We start from the raw sequence: 21235 nt of genomic DNA, 5'->3' as shown, positions 1-21235 counted from the left end.
TCCCACGGTCGGTCGCTAAAGGGAAGGGTTTGTTAAACAAAGAGGAGTAAAGGTGTACGGATGGAGAGAGAGGAGGAGGGATGGAGGAGGGTAAGGAAAGGAGGGATGGAGGAGCGGAGGAGGGTAAGGAAAGGAGGGATGGAGGAGAGGAGGAGGGTAAGGAAAGGAGGGATGGAGGAGAGGAGGAGGGTAAGGAAAGGAGGGATGGAGGAGAGGAAAAGGGTAAGGAAAGGAGGGATGGAGGAGAGGAGGAGGGATGGAGGAGGGGAGGAGGGTAAGGAAAGGAGGGATGGAGGAGGGGAGGAGGGTAAGGAAAGGAGGAGAGGAGGAGGGATGGAGGAGGGGAGGAGGGTAAGGAAAGGAGGGATGGAGGAGGGGAGGAGGGTAAGGAAAGGAGGAGAGGAGGAGGGATGGAGGAGGGGAGGAGGGTAAGGAAAGGAGGGATGGAGGAGCGGAGGAGGGTAAGGAAAGGAGGGATGGAGGAGAGGAAAAGGGTAAGGAAGGAGGGATGGAGGAGAGGAGGAGGGATGGAGGAGGGGAGGAGGGTAAGGAAAGGAGGGATGGAGGAGGGGAGGAGGGTAAGGAAAGGAGGAGAGGAGGAGGGATGGAGGAGGGGAGGAGGGTAAGGAAAGGAGGAGAGGAGGAGGGATGGAGGAGGGGAGGAGGGTAAGGAAAGGAGGGATGGATGGAGGAGCGGAGGAGGAATGGAGGAGGGGAGGAGGGTAAGGAAAGGAAGGATGGAGGAGCGGAGGGAGAGATGAAGAAAGCAGAGGAGGACATCACTCTTCCCATCAATCTTTGCTGGCGGCGGTGAGTTGCTGGACAGGGAGTTGGAGCTGGAGGGGGTCCCTCAGACGTTTCAGATCTAACTCCACCTGGGGGGGAGAGAGAGAGAATAATATGAGAAATGTGTTAATTCCTTCTACAATTGTTCCTTTTTTGTCATAACGTTTCAATCCAGATTATGAAACCATAACAAAAGTACATTTTGTGTAGGCATGTTAATGTGTGTTCATGTGTGCATGCCTGTGTCTGTGTGTGTGCTAGCATGCCAGCCTGCATCTGTTCCTGCCTACATAGGGTTGGTGTTGGGGTTAGTGTCGGGGTCAGTGTCGGGGTTAGTGTCGGGGTCAGTGTCGGGGTCAGTGTCGGGGTCAGTGTCGGGGTCAGTGTCGGGGTCAGTGTCGGGGTCAGTGTCGGGGTCAGTGTCGGGGTTAGTGTCGGAGTCGGGGTTAGTGTCGGAGTCGGGGTTAGTGTCGGAGTCGGGGTTAGTGTCGGAGTCGGGGTTAGTGTCGGGGTTAGTGTCGGGGTTAGTGTCGGGGTTAGTGTCGGAGTTGGGGTTAGTGTCGGAGTTGGGGTTAGTGTCGGAGTTGGGGTTAGTGTCGGAGTTAGTGTCGGGGTCGGGGTTAGTGTCGGGGTCGGGGTTAGTGTCGGGGTCGGGGTTAGTGTCGGGGTCGGGGTTAGTGTCGGGGTCGGGGTTAGTGTCGGGGTCGGGGTTAGTGTCGGGGTCGGGGTTAGTGTCGGAGTCGGGGTTAGTGTCGGAGTCGGGGTTAGTGTCGGAGTCGGGGTTAGTGTCGGAGTCGGGGTTAGTGTCGGAGTCGGGGTTAGTGTCGGAGTCGGGGTTAGTGTCGGAGTCGGGGTTAGTGTCGGAGTCGGGGTTAGTGTCGGAGTTGGGGTTAGTGTCGGAGTTGGGGTTAGTGTCGGGGTTGGGGTTAGTGTCGGGGTTGGTGTCGTGGTTGGGGTCGTGGTTGGGGTTAGTGTCGGGGTTGGTGTCGTGGTTGGGGTTAATGTCGGGGTTGGTGTCGTGGTTGGGGTTAGTGTCGGGGTTGGTGTCGTGGTTGGGGTTAGTGTCGGGGTTGGTGTCGTGGTTGGGGTTAATGTCGGGGTTGGGGTCGTGGTTGGGGTTAATGTCGGGGTTGGGGTCGTGGTTGGGGTTAATGTCGGGGTTGGGGTCGTGGTTGGGGTTAATGTCGGGGTTGGTGTCGTGGTTGGGGTTAATGTCGGGGTTGGGGTCGTGGTTGGGGTTAATGCCGGGGTTGGTGTCGTGGTTGGGGTTAATGTCGGGGTTGGGGTCGTGGTTGGGGTTAATGTCGGGGTTGGTGTCGTGGTTGGGGTTAATGTCGGGGTTGGGGTCGTGGTTGGGGTTAGTGTCGGGGTTGGTGTCGTGGTTGGGGTTAATGTCGGGGTTGGTGTCGTGGTTGGGGTTAATGTCGGGGTTGGTGTCGTGGTTGGGGTTAATGTCGGGGTTGGTGTCGTGGTTGGGGTTAATGTCGGGGTTGGTGTCGTGGTTGGGGTTAATGTCGGGGTTGGTGTCGTGGTTGGGGTTAATGTCGGGGTTGGTGTCGTGGTTGGGGTTAATGTCGGGGTTGGGGTTAATGTCGGGGTTAATGTCGGGGTTGGGGTTAATGTCGGGGTTGGTGTCGTGGTTGGGGTTAATGTCGGGGTTGGGGTCGTGGTTAATGTCGGGGTTGATGTCGTGGTTGGGGTTAATGTCGGGGTTGGTGTCGTGGTTGGGGTTAATGTCGGGGTTGGTGTCGTGGTTGGGGTTAATGTCGGGGTTGGTGTCGTGGTTGGGGTTAATGTCGGGGTTGGTGTCGTGGTTGGGGTTAATGTCGGGGTTGGTGTCGTGGTTGGGGTTAATGTCGGGGTTGGGGTCGTGGTTGGGGTTAATGTCGGGGTTGGGGTCGTGGTTGGGGTTAATGTCGGGGTTGGGGTTAGTGTCGGGGTTGGCACCTACCTCAGCGATAGAGTCCTTCAGCTCGTTGTACTTGTAGATGTCAAAACGTTGTCTCTTCACCCCCTTGTGGAAGAACAGCAGGTACTGTCTGTCCCTGGCGTCAGGGTAGATGTACTCCTACAGGACAAGGGATATTCTGTCACAATAACACAACACACAACTAGACCTACTCCAGAATGCTACAACTTCTACTAGGGAATATACTGTATACATACTGTACCCCAACAGGAAAAGGAGGACACATTCATGAATGAACCAAACATGAATGAACCAAACATGAATGAACTTGCTCCAAAAAACTACTAGAATAAACAAAGCCTAGTGCTTAGTCTCAACACACAAACACAGTCTGGCCCTGTAAAAGGCTTGGATTTGCTGTGTGCTATAGAGGGTGTGTGTGTGTGTTACCTGGCGTGTGAGTACGTAGTAGGAGTACATAGCCATGGCGGTGGCGTAGGTAATGAAGTAGGTGACAGGCTCCATGATATCCCAGGAGTACTCCCACCAGGTGAGGCGCGCCAGGATCCCAAACTGTGTTGCCATGTAGGCCATGCCCCCCCACAGCACCCAGGTGGTACGACGCTCCGCCTTACGACTCAGCTCCTCCCTCACCTGGGCAAACAGCCAATCAGAGACAGCCATCAGTCATAAAAAGGCACACCTACACCATTGATCCACTGTAGCTCAGTTGTTAGAGCATGGTGCTTGCAACACCAGGAAGACGGGTTTGATTCCCGGGACCACCCATTCGCAAAACATGTATCCAGGCATGACTGTATGAATGAAGGACATTTTTTCCACGAGTCAAATCGCCAATTGGTAACGCACTACCGTCAAACATCTTCATCACGCACTACCGTCAAACATCTTCATCACTCACTACCGTCAAACACCTTCATCACTCACTACCGTCAAACATCTTCATCACTCACTACCGTCAAACATCTTCATCACTCACTACCGTCAAACATCTTCATCACTCACTACCGTCAAACATCTTCATCACTCACTACCGTCAAACACCTTCATCACTCACTACCGTCAAACATCATCACTCACTACCGTCAAACATCTTCATCACTCACTACCGTCAAACACCTTCATCACTCACTACCGTCAAACATCATCACTCACTACCGTCAAACACCTTCATCACTCACTACCGTCAAACCCCTTCATCACTCACTACCTTCAAACCCCTTCATCACTCACTACCTTCAAACACCTTCATCACTCACTACCGTCAAACCCCTTCATCACTCACTACCTTCAAACCCCTTCATCACTCACTACCTTCAAACACCTTCATCACTCACTGCCTTCAAACACCTTCATCACTCACTACCGTCAAACCCCTTCATCACTCACTACCTTCAAACACCTTCATCACTCACTACCTTCAAACACCTTCATCACTCACTACCTTCAAACACCTTCATCACTCACTACCTTCAAACACCTTCATCACTCACTACGTCAAACACCTTCATCACTCACTACCGTCAAACATCTTCATCCTTCACTACCGTCAAACATCTTCATCACTCACTACCGTCAAACATCATCACTCACTACCGTCAAACATCATCACTCACTACCGTCAAACATCTTTATCACTCACTACCGTCAAACATCTTTACCACTCACTACCGTCAAACATCTTCATCACTCACTACCGTCAAACATCCTCACTCACTACCGTCAAACATCTTTATCACTACCATCCATTGATTTGTGAATGAACTCTCCCAATGTGCTGGCTTGTGTCCATCCTTCCACTGGAAGTAAAGTGCTGAATACAGTTGTATTGACCCTTTTCTATCCTCCCCCATGCTAAACATTAACCATGCAGTTCTCTATCCCCCCATGCTAAACATTAACCATGCAGTTCTCTATCCCCCCATGTTAAACATTAACCATGCAGTTCTCTATCCCCCCATGTTAAACATTAACCATGCAGTTCTCTATCCCCCCATGTTAAACATTAACCATGCAGTTCTCTATCCCCCCATGTTAAACATTAACCATGCAGTTCTCTATCCCCCCATGCAGTTCTCTATCCCCCCATGTTAAACATTAACCATGCAGTTCTCTTCCCCCCCATGCTAAACATTAACAATGCAGTTCTCTATCCCCCCATGTTAAACATTAACCATGCAGTTCTCTATCCCCCCATGCTAAACATTAACCATGCAGTTCTCTTTCCCCCCATGTTAAACATTAACCATGCAGTTCTCTATCCCCCCATGTTAAACATTAACCATGCAGTTCTCTATCCCCCCATGCTAAACATTAACCATGCAGTTCTCTATCCTCCCATGCAGTTCTCTATCCACCCATGCAGTTCTCTATCCCCCCATGCTAAACATTAACCATGCAGTTCTCTATCCCCCCATGCTAAACATTAACAATGCAGTTCTCTATCCCCCATGCAGTTCTCTATCCGCCCATGCAGTTCTCTATCCCCCCATGTTAAGCATTAACCACGCAGTTCTCTATCCCCCCATGCAGTTCTCTATCCGCCCATGCATTTCTCTATCCCCCCATGTTAAACATTAACCATGCAGTTCTCTATCCCCCCATGCTAAACATTAACCATGCAGTTCTCTATCCCCCCATGTTAAACATTAACCATGCAGTTCTCTATCCCCCCATGCAGTTCTCTATCCCCCCATGTTAAACATTAACCATGCAGTTCTCTATCCCCCCATGCTAAACATTAACCATGCAGTTCTCTATCCCCCCATGTTAAACATTAACCATGCAGTTCTCTATCCCCCCATGCAGTTCTCTATCCCCCCATGTTAAACATTAACCATGCAGTTCTCTATCCCCCCATGCTAAACATTAACCATGCAGTTCTCTATCCCCCCATGCAGTTCTCTATCCACCCATGCAGTTCTCTATCCCCCCATGCTAAACATTAACCATGCAGTTCTCTATCCTCCCATGCAGTTCTCTATCCACCCATGCAGTTCTCTATCCCCCCATGCTAAACATTAACCATGCAGTTCTCTATCCCCCCATGCTAAACATTAACCATGCAGTTCTCTATCCCCCCATGCAGTTCTCTATCCACCCATGCAGTTCTCTATCCCCCCATGCTAAACATTAACCATGCAGTTCTCTATCCCCCCATGTTAAACATTAACCATGCAGTTCTCTATCCCCCATGTTAAACATTAACCATGCAGTTCTCTAGCCCCCCATGCTAAACATTAACCATGCAGTTCTCTATCCCCCATGCAGTTCTCTATCCGCCCATGCAGTTCTCTATCCCCCCCATGTTAAACATTAACCATGCAGTTCTCTATCCCCCCATGTTAAGCATTAACCACGCAGTTCTCTATCCCCCCATGCAGTTCTCTATCCGCCCATGCAGTTCTCTATCCCCCCATGTTAAACATTAACCATGCAGTTCTCTATCCCCCATGCAGTTCTCTATCCCCCCATGTTAAACATTAATCATGCAGTTCTCTATCCCCCCATGCTAAACATTAACCATGCAGTTCTCTATCCCCCCATGCAGTTCTCTATCCCCCATGTTAAACATTAACCATGCAGTTCTCTATCCTCCCATGCTAAACATTAACCATGCAGTTCTCTATCCGCCCATGCAGTTCTCTATCCCCCATGTTAAACATTAACCATACAGTTCTCTATCCCCCCATGCAGTTCTCTATCCCCCATGTTAAACATTAACCATGCAGTTCTCTATCCCCCCATGCTAAACATTAACAATGCAGTTCTCTATCCCCCCATGCAGTTCTCTATCCCCCCATGTTAAACATTAACCATGCAGTTCTCTATCCCCCCATGTTAAACATTAACCATGCAGTTCTCTATCCCCCCATGTTAAACATTAACCATGCAGTTCTCTATCCCCCCATGCTAAACATTAACCATGCAGTTCTCTATCCCCCCATGCAGTTCTCTATCCCCCCATGTTAAACATTAACCATGCAGTTCTCTATCCCCCCCATGCTAAACATTAACCATGCAGTTCTCTATCCCCCCATGCAGTTCTCTATCCCCCCATGTTAAACATTAACCATGCAGTTCTCTATCCCCCCATGTTAAACATTAACCATGCAGTTCTCTATCCCCCCATGCAGTTCTCTATTCCTCCATGCAGTTCTCTATCCCCCCATGCAGTTCTCTATCCCCCCATGCCAAACATTAACCATGCAGTGAATTCTAAACACAGCAATTCATGTCCATCAGAAGACAGAAAAAAAGTGATATTTACAAATGTATTTTTAATGCCAATAAATGACTGTGTGTACAGTACCTTCTCTAGAGGACGTAGCTGTGAGTTGAGGTCCTCCAGTCTGACCACCAGTTCCTTCTCTTTACTAAGCTGATGTTCTTCTATATGCATGGTGGTGTAGAGCTGCTGAACTAGGAACTTAACGTCGTTCAGACGCTCTGCCTCATCATTGGCTAGGAGATCTACAGACACACACAGAGGGTTAGAAGTTAGATACGCTCTGCCTCATCATTGGCTAGGAGATCTACAGACACACACAGAGGGTTAGAAGTTAGATACGCTCTGCCTCCTCATTGGCTAGGAGATCTACAGACACACACAGAGGGTTAGAAGGTAGACACGCTCTGCCTCTTCATTGGCTAGGAGATCTACAGACACACACAGAGGGTTAGAAGGTAGACATGCTCTGCCTCCTCATTGGCTAGGAGATCTACAGACACACACAGAGGGTTAGAAGGTAGACACGCTCTGCCTCCTCATTGGCTAGGAGATCTACAGACACACACAGAGGGTTAGAAGGTAGACACGCTCTGCCTCCTCATTGGCTAGGAGATCTACAGACACACACAGAGGGTTAGAAGGTGGAGACGCTCTGCCTCATCATTGGCTAGGAGATCTACAGACACACACAGAGGGTTAGAAGGTAGACACGCTCTGCCTCCTCATTGGCTAGGAGATCTACAGACACACACAGAGGGTTAGACGGTAGACACGCTCTGCCTCCTCATTGGTTAGGAGATCTACAGACACACACAGAGGGTTAGAAGGTAGAGACGCTCTGCCTCATCATTGGCTAGCAGATCTACAGACACACACAGAGGGTTAGGAGGTAAAAACACAGACAGGCTCCACCTCCTCAAAGAGGTCAGAGGGTAAAGGAGGGTGGACATGTTAACACACCATTTCTCTCTCTCACACACACACACACACACACACACACACACACACACACACACACACACACACACACACACACACACACACACACACACACACACACACACACACAGCATAGAGAATGATAGAGGACTCTAGTGCCCAAAAGCCTGTTCTAGCATGGGAGGACCATTGAGGACTCTCACCATGTTGAAGTAGTTGACTGGGTGGAACTTCCTATGGTTTAATTAAGGATCTCATGAGGCCATCCAGGTCAGCAGAAGGGATCAGTTATTAATTATACTTATGAGTAAACATTCCATAACTGCAGGTGGCAGTAAAATCCCCAACCCTGGCTTTATACCTGTTCAAACAACACACTGCTGATGGCAGTAAAATCACCAACCCTGGCTTTATACCTGTTCAAACAACACACTGCTGGTGGCAGTAAAATCACCAACCCTGGCTTTATACCTGTTCAAACAACACACTGCTGGTGGCAGTAAAATCACCAACCCTGGCTTTACACCTGCTCAAACAACACACTGCTGATGGCAGTAAAATCACCAACCCTGGCTTTACACCTGCTCAAACAACACACTGCTGATGGCAGTAAAATCACCAACCCTGGCTTTACACCTGCTCAAACAACACACTGCTGATGGCAGTAAAATCACCAACCCTGGCTTTACACCTGCTCAAACAACACACTGCTGATGGCAGTAAAATCACCAACCCTGGCTTTATACCTGTTCAAACAACACACTGCTGATGGCAGTAAAATCACCAACCCTGGCTTTATACCTGTTCAAACAACACACTGCTGGTGGCAGTAAAATCACCAACCCTGGCTTTTTACCTGTTCAAACAACACACTGCTGGTGGCAGTAAAATCACCAACCCTGGCTTTATACCTGTTCAAACAACACACTGCTGGTGGCAGTAAAATCACCAACCCTGGCTTTATACCTGTTCAAACAACACCCTGCTGGTGGCAGTAAAATCACCAACCCTGGCTTTATACCTGTTCAAACAACACACTGCTGGTGGCAGTAAAATCACCAACCCTGGCTTTATACCTGTTCAAACAACACACTGCTGGTGGCAGTAAAATCACCAACCCTGGCTTTATACCTGTTCAAACAACACCCTGCTGGTGGCAGTAAAATCACCAACCCTGGCTTTATACCTGTTCAAACAACACACTGCTGGTGGCAGTAAAATCACCAACCCTGGCTTTATACCTGTTCAAACAACACACTGCTGGTGGCAGTAAAATCACCAACCCTGGCTTTATACCTGTTCAAACAACACACTGCTGGTGGCAGTATGCCAGAGGAATCACTTCAGATCCATTGCGAAATTGAACGTTTGTGCATGTCCTCAAGCCATTGGGAGATACCATCTAAACTGGCCACTAGGGGACAAAAAAAAAAATCATCTACAAACGAGTGCCCCACACTGAGATTGAACCTGCGCTCTACGGAGTGGGAGCTCACAACTTTTTAACCCTCTGCCATCTGTCCACAACGATTTAGCAAGCCCAGTCGCAATTAACGCCCAAATTTAACCGTGGAGTTTGTTTTAGTGCGCCTACATTTAACACATTTATTACAGAATTTGGACGTTGGGACATGAAGTCAGACTGGGATATCTTGTTGAGTATACAGCCTTTCAGTTTGTTTACTAACTCAGAAGTAGTAGGAAAAAAATGAACTACTTGAAAATGGAGATGGCCTCAATGGCGCTGCCCTTGTGTTCACTGGGACGGATACAACGTTGTGATGTCTATACATCTCTATGGTATAAAAAAAGAGAAGGCAGACATTGTTCATCTAAGTCTATGACAGACAGACAGACAGACAGACAGACAGACAGACAGACAGACAGACAGACAGACAGACAGACAAGAGTCAGACAAGAGTCAGACAAGAGTCAGACAAGACAGTCAGACAAGACAGTCAGACAAGACAGTCAGACAAGACAGTCAGACAAGACAGTCAGACAAGACAGACAGATGCCTACTTTCACCTTAAAAGTATGAAGTACAAAATAAATGTGTTTTCATCTCCTGCCCCTGGTCAATCTCACCTCTTCGTGGCGGCCTCACCAGGTGCGTAACGTCGTTGATGACCAGGTTGAAATCATCCAACAGCAGGATGTCTATCCCTGTAGAAGAGGCTACCCTCGCCCCATCTGGAGGGAGGGAGAGAGGAGGGAGTGGGGAGGGAGGGAGAAAGGGGGGAGGGGGAGAGAGGGGAAAAAAGAGGGAGAATGGAGGGAGGGAGAGAGGAGGAGGCAGGGAGAGAGGTTAACTAGTGTCTACAACAACCAGGATTAATACTGCTAGAACAGAGTGGTTAATTAACTAATGTCTACAACAACCAGGATTAATACTGATAGAACAGAGTGGTTAACTAGTGTCTACAACAACCAGGATTAATACTGCTAGAACAGAGTGGTTAATTAACTAATGTCTACAACAACCAGGATTAATACTGATAGAACAGAGTGGTTAACTAGTGTCTACAACAACCAGGATTAATACAGATAGAACAGAGTGGTTAACTAGTGTCTACAACAACCAGGATTAATACAGATAGAACAGAGTGGTTAACTAGTGTCAAACAACAACCAGGATTAATACTGATAAAACAGAGTGGTTAACTAGTGTCTACAACAACCAGGATTAATACAGATAGAACAGAGTGGTTAACTAGTGTCTACAACAACCAGGATTAATACAGATAGAACAGAGTGGTTAACTAGTGTCAAACAACAACCAGGATTAATACTGATAAAACAGAGTGGTTAACTAGTGTCTACAACAACCAGGATTAATACTGATAGAACAGAGTGGTTAACTAGTGTCTACAACAACCAGGATTAATACTGATAGAACAGAGTGGTTAACTAGTGTCTACAACAACCAGGATTAATACTGATAGAACAGAGTGGTTAACTAGTGTCTACAACAACCAGGATTAATACTGATAGAACAGACTGGTTAACTAGTGTCTACAACAACCAGGATTAATACAGATAGAACAGAGTGGTTAACTAGTGTCTACAACAACCAGGATTAATACAGATAGAACAGAGTGGTTAACTAGTGTCTACAACAACCAGGATTAATACTGTTAGAACAGAGTGGTTAACTAATGTCTACAACAACCAGGATTAATACAGATAGAACAGAGTGGTTAACTAGTGTCTACAACAACCAGGATTAATACTGATAGAACAGAGTGGTTAACTAGTGTCTACAACAACCAGGATTAATACTGTTAGAACAGAGTGGTTAACTAGTGTCTACAACAACCAGGATTAATACTGATAGAACAGAGTGGTTAACTAGTGTCTACAACAACCAGGATTAATACTGATAGAACAGAGTGGTTAACTAGTGTCTACAACAACCAGGATTAATAGAGATAGAACAGAGTGGTTAACTAGTGTCTACAACAACCAGGATTAATACTGATAGAACAGAGTGGTTAACTAGTGTCTACAACAACCAGGATTAATACTGTTAGAACAGAGTGGTTAACTAGTGTCTACAACAACCAGGATTAATACTGATAGAACAGAGTGGTTAACTAGTGTCTACAACAACCAGGATTAATACTGATAGAACAGAGTGGTTAACTAGTGTCTACAACAACCAGGATTAATAGAGATAGAACAGAGTGGTTAACTAGTGTCAAACAACAACCAGGATTAATACTGATAGAACAGAGTGGTTAACTAGTGTCTACAACAACCAGGATTACTGAGTTGTATTGCATTGAAGCTCGTCTGGAGGTTAATTAACAGTGTCCAAAGAAGGGCCAGAAGTATACAGAATGGTGTCGTCTGAGTAGAGGTGGATCAGAGAATCACCAGCAGCAAGAGCGACATCATTGATGTATTCAGAGAAAAGAGTCGGCCCGAGGATTGAACCCTGTGGCACACCCATAGAGACTGCCAGAGGTCCAGACAACAGGCCCTCCGATTTGACACACTGAACTCTGTCTGAGAAGTAGTTGGTGAATCAGGCGAGTCAGTCATTTGAGAAACCAAGGCTGTTGAGTCTGCCGATAAGAATACGGTGATTGACAGAGTCGAAAGCCTTGGCCAGGTCGATGAATACGGCTGCACAGTAATGTCTCTTATTGATGGCGGTTACGATATCGTTTAGGACCTTGAGCGTGGCTGAGGTGCACCCATGACCAGCTCTGAAACCAGATTGCATCGCGGAGAAGGTACGGTGGGATTCAAAATGGTCGGTGATCTGTTTGTTAACTTGGCTTTCGAAGACCTTAGAACAGTGGTTCTTAACCTGGGTTCGATCGAACCCCAGGGGTTCAGTGAGTCAGTCTCAGGGGTTCGGCGGAGGTCAAGACACACACCCGACTCATATGATTCGTGATGACACGCCCCGCTTGGCCATCATTGGCTGCAGGTGATCACGCAACATCGCTTGGCCTATCTGTGCTGCAGGGAATTTGGCGCGCTCAGTAGTCGAATTGTGACTGTCGTGATGGTACGTCGTGTGATTTCTTTCTTAATATTTTAATCCCTTCATACTAACTATGTCGAGCAAAAAAAGAAAGTGGTCGGACGAATATGTACAATATGGATTCACATGTATAACGGAACGTGATGAGAGTCAGCGTCCTAACTGCATGATTTGCAATGCCAAGTTGAGCAATTCTAGTCTAGCACCGGCAAAACTAAGAGAACACTTCCTTAAGCTGCATGGAGATGGACAATACAAGAACACAACGCTCGCTGAATTCAAGGTGAAGAGAGCCATTTTTCCAATTAAGAAGGGTTCAGTGAATGCGCATATGAAACTGGTGGGGGTCAGTACCTCCAACAAGGTTAAGAACCACTGCCTTAGAAAGACAGGGTAGGATGGGTATGTGTGTGTGTGGTTGTGTGGCTGTGTGTGTGTATACGTGTGTGTGTGTGTATATACGTGTGTGTGTGTGTGTGTGTGGTTGTGTGACTGCGTGTGTGTGTGTGGTTGTGTGTGTGTGTGTGTGTGTGTGCGTGTGGTTGTGTGAATGCGTGTGTGTATGTGCATGTTACCTGTAGAGTAGATGGCTACACGGTCGATGCCCCTGTCCTCTGTCTGTAGCTGTGTGAGGAACACCCCAACACAGTCACTGAGGGGCTTCAGAGTGAACTGGCATCGCTCCCTACGGGACGGCAAACTGACTGAGATCACCGGCAGTCCATTCTGGTACACCACCGTCACCTCTGGAGGGGGACAGGAGACAACAACATCAACAATGTAAATAACAATTACACCACCGTCACCTCTGGAGGGGGACAGGAGACAACAACATCAACAATGTAAATAACAATTACACCACCGTCACCTCTGGAGGGGGACAGGAGACAACAACATGAATTCATACACATACTCCCCCTCCCCCCCATTCCCTTAGCTACTGTATCCCTCCCCCCTCGCTACTGTACCCCTCCCCCCTCTCTCTCTCTCGTGTGTGGCTGCCTGCGTCTCTCTCTCTCTCTCGTGTGTGGCTGCCTGCGTCTCTCTCTCTCTCGTGTGGCTGCCTGCGTCTCTCTCTCTCCCGTGTGTGGCTGCCTGCGTCTCTCTCTCTCCCGTGTGTGGCTGCCTGCGTCTCTCTCTCTCTCGTGTGTGGCTGCCTGCGTCTCTCTCTCTCGTGTGTGGCTGCCTGCGTCTCTCTCTCTCGTGTGTGGCTGCCTGCGTCTCTCTCTCTCTCTCGTCTGTGGCTGCCTGCGTCTCTCTCTCTCTCTCGTCTGTGGCTGCCTGAATCTCTCTCTCTCTCTCTCGTGTGGCTGCCTGCGTCTCTCTCTCTCTCGTGTGGCTGCCTGCGTCTCTCTCTCTCTCGTGTGGCTGCCTGCACCTCCTCTCATGCAAGTATAATGGCAGCGCAATTAAAACCCACTTCAGCACGGAACACTCAGAGTCCTGACTGCAATGCCTCTCTCTCCCTCTCCCTCTCATAACCTCTCAGTTCTCCTCAGAACAGATGCCAGTTTCTCCTTCAAAATGAATGACTGCCGGCTGTGGCTGAGAGAGAGAAAGAGACTGCTGATCATGTTCGCTCCAAACTAACGTCCCACCAAGTGTTCAGGCAGGCTAATCAACTCTGGGTTTCTCTCCAGTGACGGGCCAAGGCCATCTTTGTCTCTCCAGAGCTGAGGAGAAAATGTGTCTGGGTTTGGGGCTGACAGCAGAATTAAGGACTCTGCACAAAGGCAGTCTACTGTTCCAAAACAACACCACTCACTGCTGGTGCTGAGTAGTACTGACAAGCTAACCTGACAGGGGAATCCCAGGCATCTACTGTACTGAGCTCACCTCAGGCCTAAACTCCTATCTCTGACAAGTAGTATTGCCAAACTATATTAAGCAGAATGCAGCTTCTCTGGATCTGACAGGGGAAGCCCCTACCACTCTCTACCTTTCTGGATCTGACAGGGGAAACCCTTAACCCTCTCCACCTCTCTGGATCTGATAGGGGAAGCCCCTACCCCTCTCTACCTCTCTGGATCTGACAGGGGAAGCCCCTACCCCTCTCTACCTCTCTGGATCTGACAGGGGAAGCCCCTACCCCTCTCTACCTCTCTGGATCTGACAGGGGAAGCCCCTACCCCTCTCTACCTCTCTGGATCTGATAGGGGAAGCCCCTACCCCTCTCTACCTGACAGGGGAAGCCCCTACCCCTCTCTACCTCTCTGGATCTGACAGGGGAAGCCCTACCCCTCTCTACCTGACAGGGGAAGCCCCTACCCCTCTCTACCTGACAGGGGAAGCCCCTACCCCTCTCTACCACTCTGGATCTGACAGGGGAAGCCCCTACCCCTCTCTTACTCTCTGGATCTGACAGGAGAAGCCCCTAACTCTCTCAACCTCTCTGGATCTGACAGGGGAAGCCCCTACCCCTCTCTACCTCTCTGGATCTGACAGGGGAAGCCCCTACCCCTCTCTACCTCTCTGGATCTGACAGGGGAAGCCCCTAACTCTCTCAACCTCTCTGGATCTGATAGGGGAAGCCCCTACCCCTCTCTACCTGACAGGGGAAGCCCCTACCCCTCTCTACCTGACAGGGGAAGCCCCTACCCCTCTCTTACTCTCTGGATCTGACAGGAGAAGCCCCTAACTCTCTCAACCTCTCTGGATCTGACAGGGGAAGCCCCTACCCCTCTCTACCTCTCTGGATCTGACAGGGGAAGCCCCTAACTCTCTCAACCTCTCTGGATCTGATAGGGGAAGCCCCTACCACTCTCTACCTGACAGGGGAAGCCCCTACCCCTCTCTACCTGACAGGGGAAGCCCCTACCCCTCTCTACCTCTCTGGATCTGACAGGGGAAGCCCCTACCCCTCTCTATCACTCTGGATCTGACAGGGGAAGCCCTACCCCTCTCTTACTCTCTGGATCTGACAGGGGAAGCCCCTACCCCTCTCTACCTGACAGGGGAAGCACCTACCCCTCTCTACCTCTCTGGATCTGACAGGGGAAGCCCTACCCCTCTCTTACTCTCTGGATCTGACAGGGGAAGCCCTACCCCTCTCTACCTCTCTGGATCTGACAGGGGAAGCCCCTACCCCTCTCTACCATTCTGGATCTGATAGGGGAAGCCACTACCCCTCTCTACATCTTTCAGGGGAAGCACCTACCCCTCTCCACCTTTCTGGATCTGACAGGGGAAGCCCCTACCCCTCTGGATCTGACAGGGGAAGCCCTTACCCCTCTGGATCTGACAGGGGAAGTCCCTATCCCTCTGGATCTGACAGGGGAAGCCCCTATCCCTCTGGATCTGACAGGGGAAGCCCTTACCCCTCTGGATCTGACAGGGGAAGCCCCTATCCCTCTGGATCTGACAGGGGAAGCCCCTATCCCTCTGGATCTGACAGGGGAAGCCCCTATCCCTCTGGATCTGACAGGGGAAGCCCCTATCCCTCTGGATCTGACAGGGGAAGCCCCTATCCCTCTGGATCTGACAGGGGAAGACCCTATCCCTCTGGATCTGACAGGGGAAGACCCTATCCCTCTGGATCTGACAGGGGAAGACCCTACCCCTCTGGATCTGACAGGGGAAGACCCTACCCCTCTGGATCTGACAGGGGAAGCCCCTACCCCTCTGGATCTGACAGGGGAAGCCCCTACCCCTCTGGATCTGACAGGGGAAGCCCCTACCCCTCTGGATCTGACAGGGGAAGCCCCTACCCCTCTGGATCTGACAGGGGAAGCCCCTACCCCTCTGGATCTGACAGGGGAAGCCCCTACCCCTCTGGATCTGACAGGGGAAGCCCCTACCCCTCTGGATCTGACAGGGGAAGCCCCTATCCCTCTGGATCTGACAGGGGAAGCCCCTATCCCTCTGGATCTGACAGGGGAAGCCCCTATCCCTCTGGATCTGACAGGGGAAGCCCTTACCCCTCTGGATCTGACAGGGGAAGCCCCTATCCCTCTGGATCTGACAGGGGAAGCCCCTATCGCTCTGGATCTGACAGGGGAAGCCCCTACCCCTCTGGATCTGACAGGGGAAGCCCTTACCCCTCTGGATCTGACAGGGGAAGCCCTTACCCCTCTGGATCTGACAGGGGAAGCCCTTACCCCTCTGGATCTGACAGGGGAAGCCCTTACCCCTCTGGATCTGACAGGGGAAGCCCTTACCCCTCTGGATCTGACAGGGGAAGCCCTTACCCCTCTGGATCTGACAGGGGAAGCCCTTACCCCTCTGGATCTGACAGGGGAAGCCCCTACCCCTCTGGATCTGACAGGGGAAGCCCCTATCCCTCTGGATCTGACAGGGGAAGCCCCTATCCCTCTGGATCTGACAGGGGAAGCCCCTATCCCTCTGGATCTGACAGGGGAAGTCCCTATCCCTCTGGATCTGACAGGGGAAGCCCTTACCCCTCTGGATCTGACAGGGGAAGCCCCTATCCCTCTGGATCTGACAGGGGAAGCCCCTACCGCTCTGGATCTGACAGGGGAAGCCCCTACCCCTCTGGATCTGACAGGGGAAGCCCTTACCCCTCTGGATCTGACAGGGGAAGCCCTTACCCCTCTGGATCTGACAGGGGAAGCCCTTACCCCTCTGGATCTGACAGGGGAAGCCCTTACCCCTCTGGATCTGACAGGGGAAGCCCTTACCCCTCTGGATCTGACAGGGGAAGCCCTTACCCCTCTGGATCTGACAGGGGAAGCCCTTACCCCTCTGGATCTGACAGGGGAAGCCCTTACCCCTCTGGATCTGACAGGGGAAGCCCTTACCCCTCTGGATCTGACAGGGGAAGCCCCTACCCCTCTGGATCTGACAGGGGAAGCCCCTACCCCTCTGGATCTGACAGGGGAAGCCCCTATCCCTCTGAATCTGACAGGGGAAGCCCCTATCCCTCTGGATCTGACAGGGGAAGCCCCTACCCCTCTGGATCTGACAGGGGAAGCCCCTACCCCTCTGGATCTGACAGGGGAAGCCCCTACCCCTCTGGATCTGACAGGGGAAGCCCCTACCCCTCTGGATCTGACAGGGGAAGCCCCTACCCCTCTGGATCTGACAGGGGAAGCCCCTACCCCTCTGGATCTGACAGGGGAAGCCCTTACCCCTCTGGATCTGACAGGGGAAGCCCCTATCCCTCTGGATCTGACAGGGGAAGCCCCTATCCCTCTGGATCTGACAGGGGAAGCCCCTACCCCTCTGGATCTGACAGGGGAAGCCCCTACCCCTCTGGATCTGACAGGGGAAGCCCCTACCCTCTCTACCTTTGACTTGAGGCCTGAGGCTCTACCTTGAGCACCATCTCAGAGTCAGCTATCTCACAACCACATTGGGGTTGACTGAAAAATCTATACGACTCAGCTGTCAGCACCAAACCACATTACCCAGAATGGCTCCATGCCAGAGTGCGGTATAAACACTCACCTTCTGGAGCGGTGGAGGAACTCAGTAGTCTCTGGCCCTGCCATGAGGGGGCGCCCCTCCATCCCTAGAGAGAGAGAGAGAGAGAGAGAGCGAGAGAGAGAGAGAGAGAGAGAGAGAGAGAGAGAGAGAGAAAGAAAAGTATTATATTGTCTGTTTGAAATCAACTTTACAAATACCAGTTCAGCCTCTTCATATAAACAGACAAATCAGTTTGTACACAATGTGCTGAAATAAATAACGTTCGATTTGAATTAAAAAAGGACAGACAGTATATATAGTTTACCCAAACATTATTTTACAGAAATCAACCACTGTTGGATCTAAATGTTCACACTGTATCCTGTACATGGGTGTATAACGAAGTATTGTTCACACTGTATCCTGTACATGTGTGTATAATGAAGTATTGTTCACACTGTATCCTGTACATGGGTGTATAACGAAGTATTGTTCACACTGTATCCTGTACATGGGTGTATAACGAAGTATTGTTCACACTGTATCCTGTACATGTGTGTATAATGAAGTATTGTTCACACTGTATCCTGTACATGTGTGTATAATGAAGTATTGTTCACACTGTATCCTGTACATGGGTGTATAACGAAGTATTGTTCACACTGTATCCTGTACATGTGTGTATAATGAAGTATTGTTCACACTGAATCCTGTACATGTGTGTATAATGAAGTATTGTTCACACTGTATCCTGTACATGTGTGTATAATGAAGTATTGTTCACACTGTATCCTGTACATGTGTGTATAACGAAGTATTGTTCACACTGTATCCTGTACATGTGTGTATAATGAAGTATTGTTCACACTGTATCCTGTACATGTGTGTATAATGAAGTATTGTTCACACTGTATCCTGTACATGGGTGTATAACGAAGTATTGTTCACACTGTATCCTGTACATGTGTGTATAATGAAGTATTGTTCACACTGTATCCTGTACATGTGTGTATAATGAAGTATTGTTCACACTGTATCCTGTACATGTGTGTATAATGAAGTATTGTTCACACTCTATCCTGTACATGTGTGTATAATGAAGTATTGTTCACACTGTATCCTGTACATGTGTGTATAATGAAGTATTGTTCACACTGTATCCTGTACATGGGTGTATAACGAAGTATTGTTCACACTGTATCCTGTACATGGGTGTATACATCTCCCTCTAGACAAGAACATGTTCTCCCCAGCAGCCTCACAGTGTACACAGACACAGACACAGACAGAGACACAGACACAGACAGAGACAGACACAGACAGAGACAGACACAGAGACACAGCTAAACTACTCTGTTATGGAAAACCAGCAACAACAACTACACCAAACCCACATTAACCACCACCTAAAGGAATAGACACAGACAGAAAGGAATGTGACAATGAAACAGAAGTGAGGAACACAATAAGTGGCCTGCATAGTGTGTGTGTGTGATAAGCACCTGAATGCATTCTGACTGACAGAGTAATGAGAGAGTTTTACACAGTAGAAACAAGTTACAACACACACAGCTGTCTGAGCAGGGAGGGAGGGAGACTACGTAGAAGAGGTGGTAGGACCCTCCCTCCCTCCCTCACTCTCACTCTCTCCCTCCCAGAGTTAGTTCCTATATGGTCTCCACATGAGTTGAATTAGTTTAGGGACAACACAAGACAGCATATCACTGTTGCCCTGAGCAGAGAGGAAGCCTTTTAAAGGCAGACAGGGCCTGTCAGAATTACTCACAGAGAGAAAACTAAAGGAGGGGGAGGAGAGTGCACGAGGATGAGAAACACGGTGTTGGGTACGTCTCCCCGTCAGGGTGTTGGGTACGTCTCCCCGCCAGGGTGTTGGGCACGTCTCCCCGCCAGGGTGTTGGGCACGTCTCCCCGCCAGGGTGTTGGGCACGTCTCCCCGCCAGGGTGTTGGGCACGTCTCCCCGCCAGGGTGTTGGGTACGTCTCCCCGTCAGGGTGTTGGGTACGTCTCCCCGCCAGGGTGTTGGGTACGTCTCCCCGCCAGGGTGTTGGGTACGTCTCCCCGCCAGGGTGTTGGGTACGTCTCCCCGCCAGGGTGTTGGGTACGTCTCCCCGCCAGGGTGTTGGGTACGTCTCCCCGCCAGGGTGTTGGGTACGTCTCCCCGCCAGGGTGTTGGGTACGTCTCCCCGTCAGGGTGTTGGGTACGTCTCCCCGCCAGGGTGTTGGGTACGTCTCCCCGCCAGGGTGTTGGGTACGTCTCCCCGCCAGGGTGTTGGGTACGTCTCCCCGCCAGGGTGTTGGGTACGTCTCCCCGCCAGGGTGTTGGGTACGTCTCCCCGCCAGGGTGTTGGGTACGTCTCCCCGTCAGGGTGTTGGGTACGTCTCCCCGTCAGGGTGTTGGGTACGTCTCCCCGCCAGGGTGTTGGGTACGTCTCCCAGTCAGGGTGTTGGGTACGTCTCCCCGTCAGGGTGTTGGGTACGTCTCCCCGCCAGGGTGTTGGGTACGTCTCCCCGTCAGGGTGTTGGGTACGTCTCCCCGCCAGGGTGTTGGGTACGATCAGGTGACATGGATGTGCAGCATTGCTGTTCAATGCCAGTCAGCCCACAGATATAGAATATATAGAAAGGCCATTATGCCATCATTGACTTGAAACGGGAGGTCCATTCTATTGATGATATTTATATTAGCCAGTCTGCAGTACAGGGACCAGGCCTGATCAGAGCTGAGTGAACCTACAGTACATCTCATATAGCCAGGGACCAGGCCTGATCAGAGCTGAGTGAACCTACAGTACATCTCTTATAGCCAGGGACCAGGCCTGATCAGAGCTGAGTGAACCTACAGTACATCTCATATAGCCAGGGACCAGGCCTGATCAGAGCTGAGTGAACCTACAGTACATCTCATATAGCCAGGGACCAGGCCTGATCAGAGCTGAGTGAACCTACAGTACATCTCATATAGCCAGGGACCAGGCCTGATCAGAGTTGAGTGAACATACAGTACATCTCATATAGCCATGGAACACGCCTGATCAGAGCTGAGTGAACCTACAGTACATCTCATATAGCCAGGGAACAGGCCTGATTAGAGCCTTCAAATGAATATGTTCTCCTAGCCCTGAATTTAATTTAATTTAATTTATTTGGGTAAAAATATATACAACACCTTGTTTCCAAAATGCTGCTCTACGGTCAAAACAAATAAAACATCTTAAAAGACAAAATTACAAACATTACATTCAAATTTGAGATACCAAAACCTCTCTCTCTCTCTCCCACTCTCTCTCTCCCACTCGCTCTCTATCCCTGGCACTTAGTATGGCCCCCATAGCTTAAGTACACCCCTGCTGCTTCAACTGCCTTAAATAGACATCAGTGTACACCCACCCACCCACCCACCCACCCACCCACACATCCACCCTTCCAGTCAGTCTATCAGTCAGCCCAACCCCTCTCCTGCCTGGTG

The 21235-nt window shown here is 49.9% G+C and overlaps 1 protein-coding gene across 1 annotated transcript in view; it reads right to left on the bottom strand.

Moving 5' to 3' along the window:
* Nucleotides 1-674: 674 nt before the first annotated feature.
* The window catches only part of mcu (mitochondrial calcium uniporter), a 109347-nt gene continuing 88786 nt past the window's right edge, over nt 675-21235 (bottom strand). The window contains exons 3-9 of the mRNA XM_029702806.1: nt 17791-17854; nt 12960-13130; nt 9975-10079; nt 7029-7189; nt 3146-3349; nt 2738-2854; nt 675-875 (exon numbers count right to left, since the gene is read on the bottom strand). Coding sequence (XP_029558666.1) covers nt 792-875; nt 2738-2854; nt 3146-3349; nt 7029-7189; nt 9975-10079; nt 12960-13130; nt 17791-17854 — 906 coding nt within the window. The 3' untranslated portion in view covers nt 675-791. The remainder of the gene's footprint in view (nt 876-2737; nt 2855-3145; nt 3350-7028; nt 7190-9974; nt 10080-12959; nt 13131-17790; nt 17855-21235) is intronic.

Source organism: Salmo trutta, chromosome 2 (genome assembly GCF_901001165.1).
Source record: "Salmo trutta chromosome 2, fSalTru1.1, whole genome shotgun sequence".
NCBI classification, from domain to species: domain Eukaryota; kingdom Metazoa; phylum Chordata; class Actinopteri; order Salmoniformes; family Salmonidae; genus Salmo; species Salmo trutta.
The sequence above is the reverse complement of the archived record's forward strand: the minus strand, read 5'-3'. Positions and strand labels throughout refer to the sequence as shown.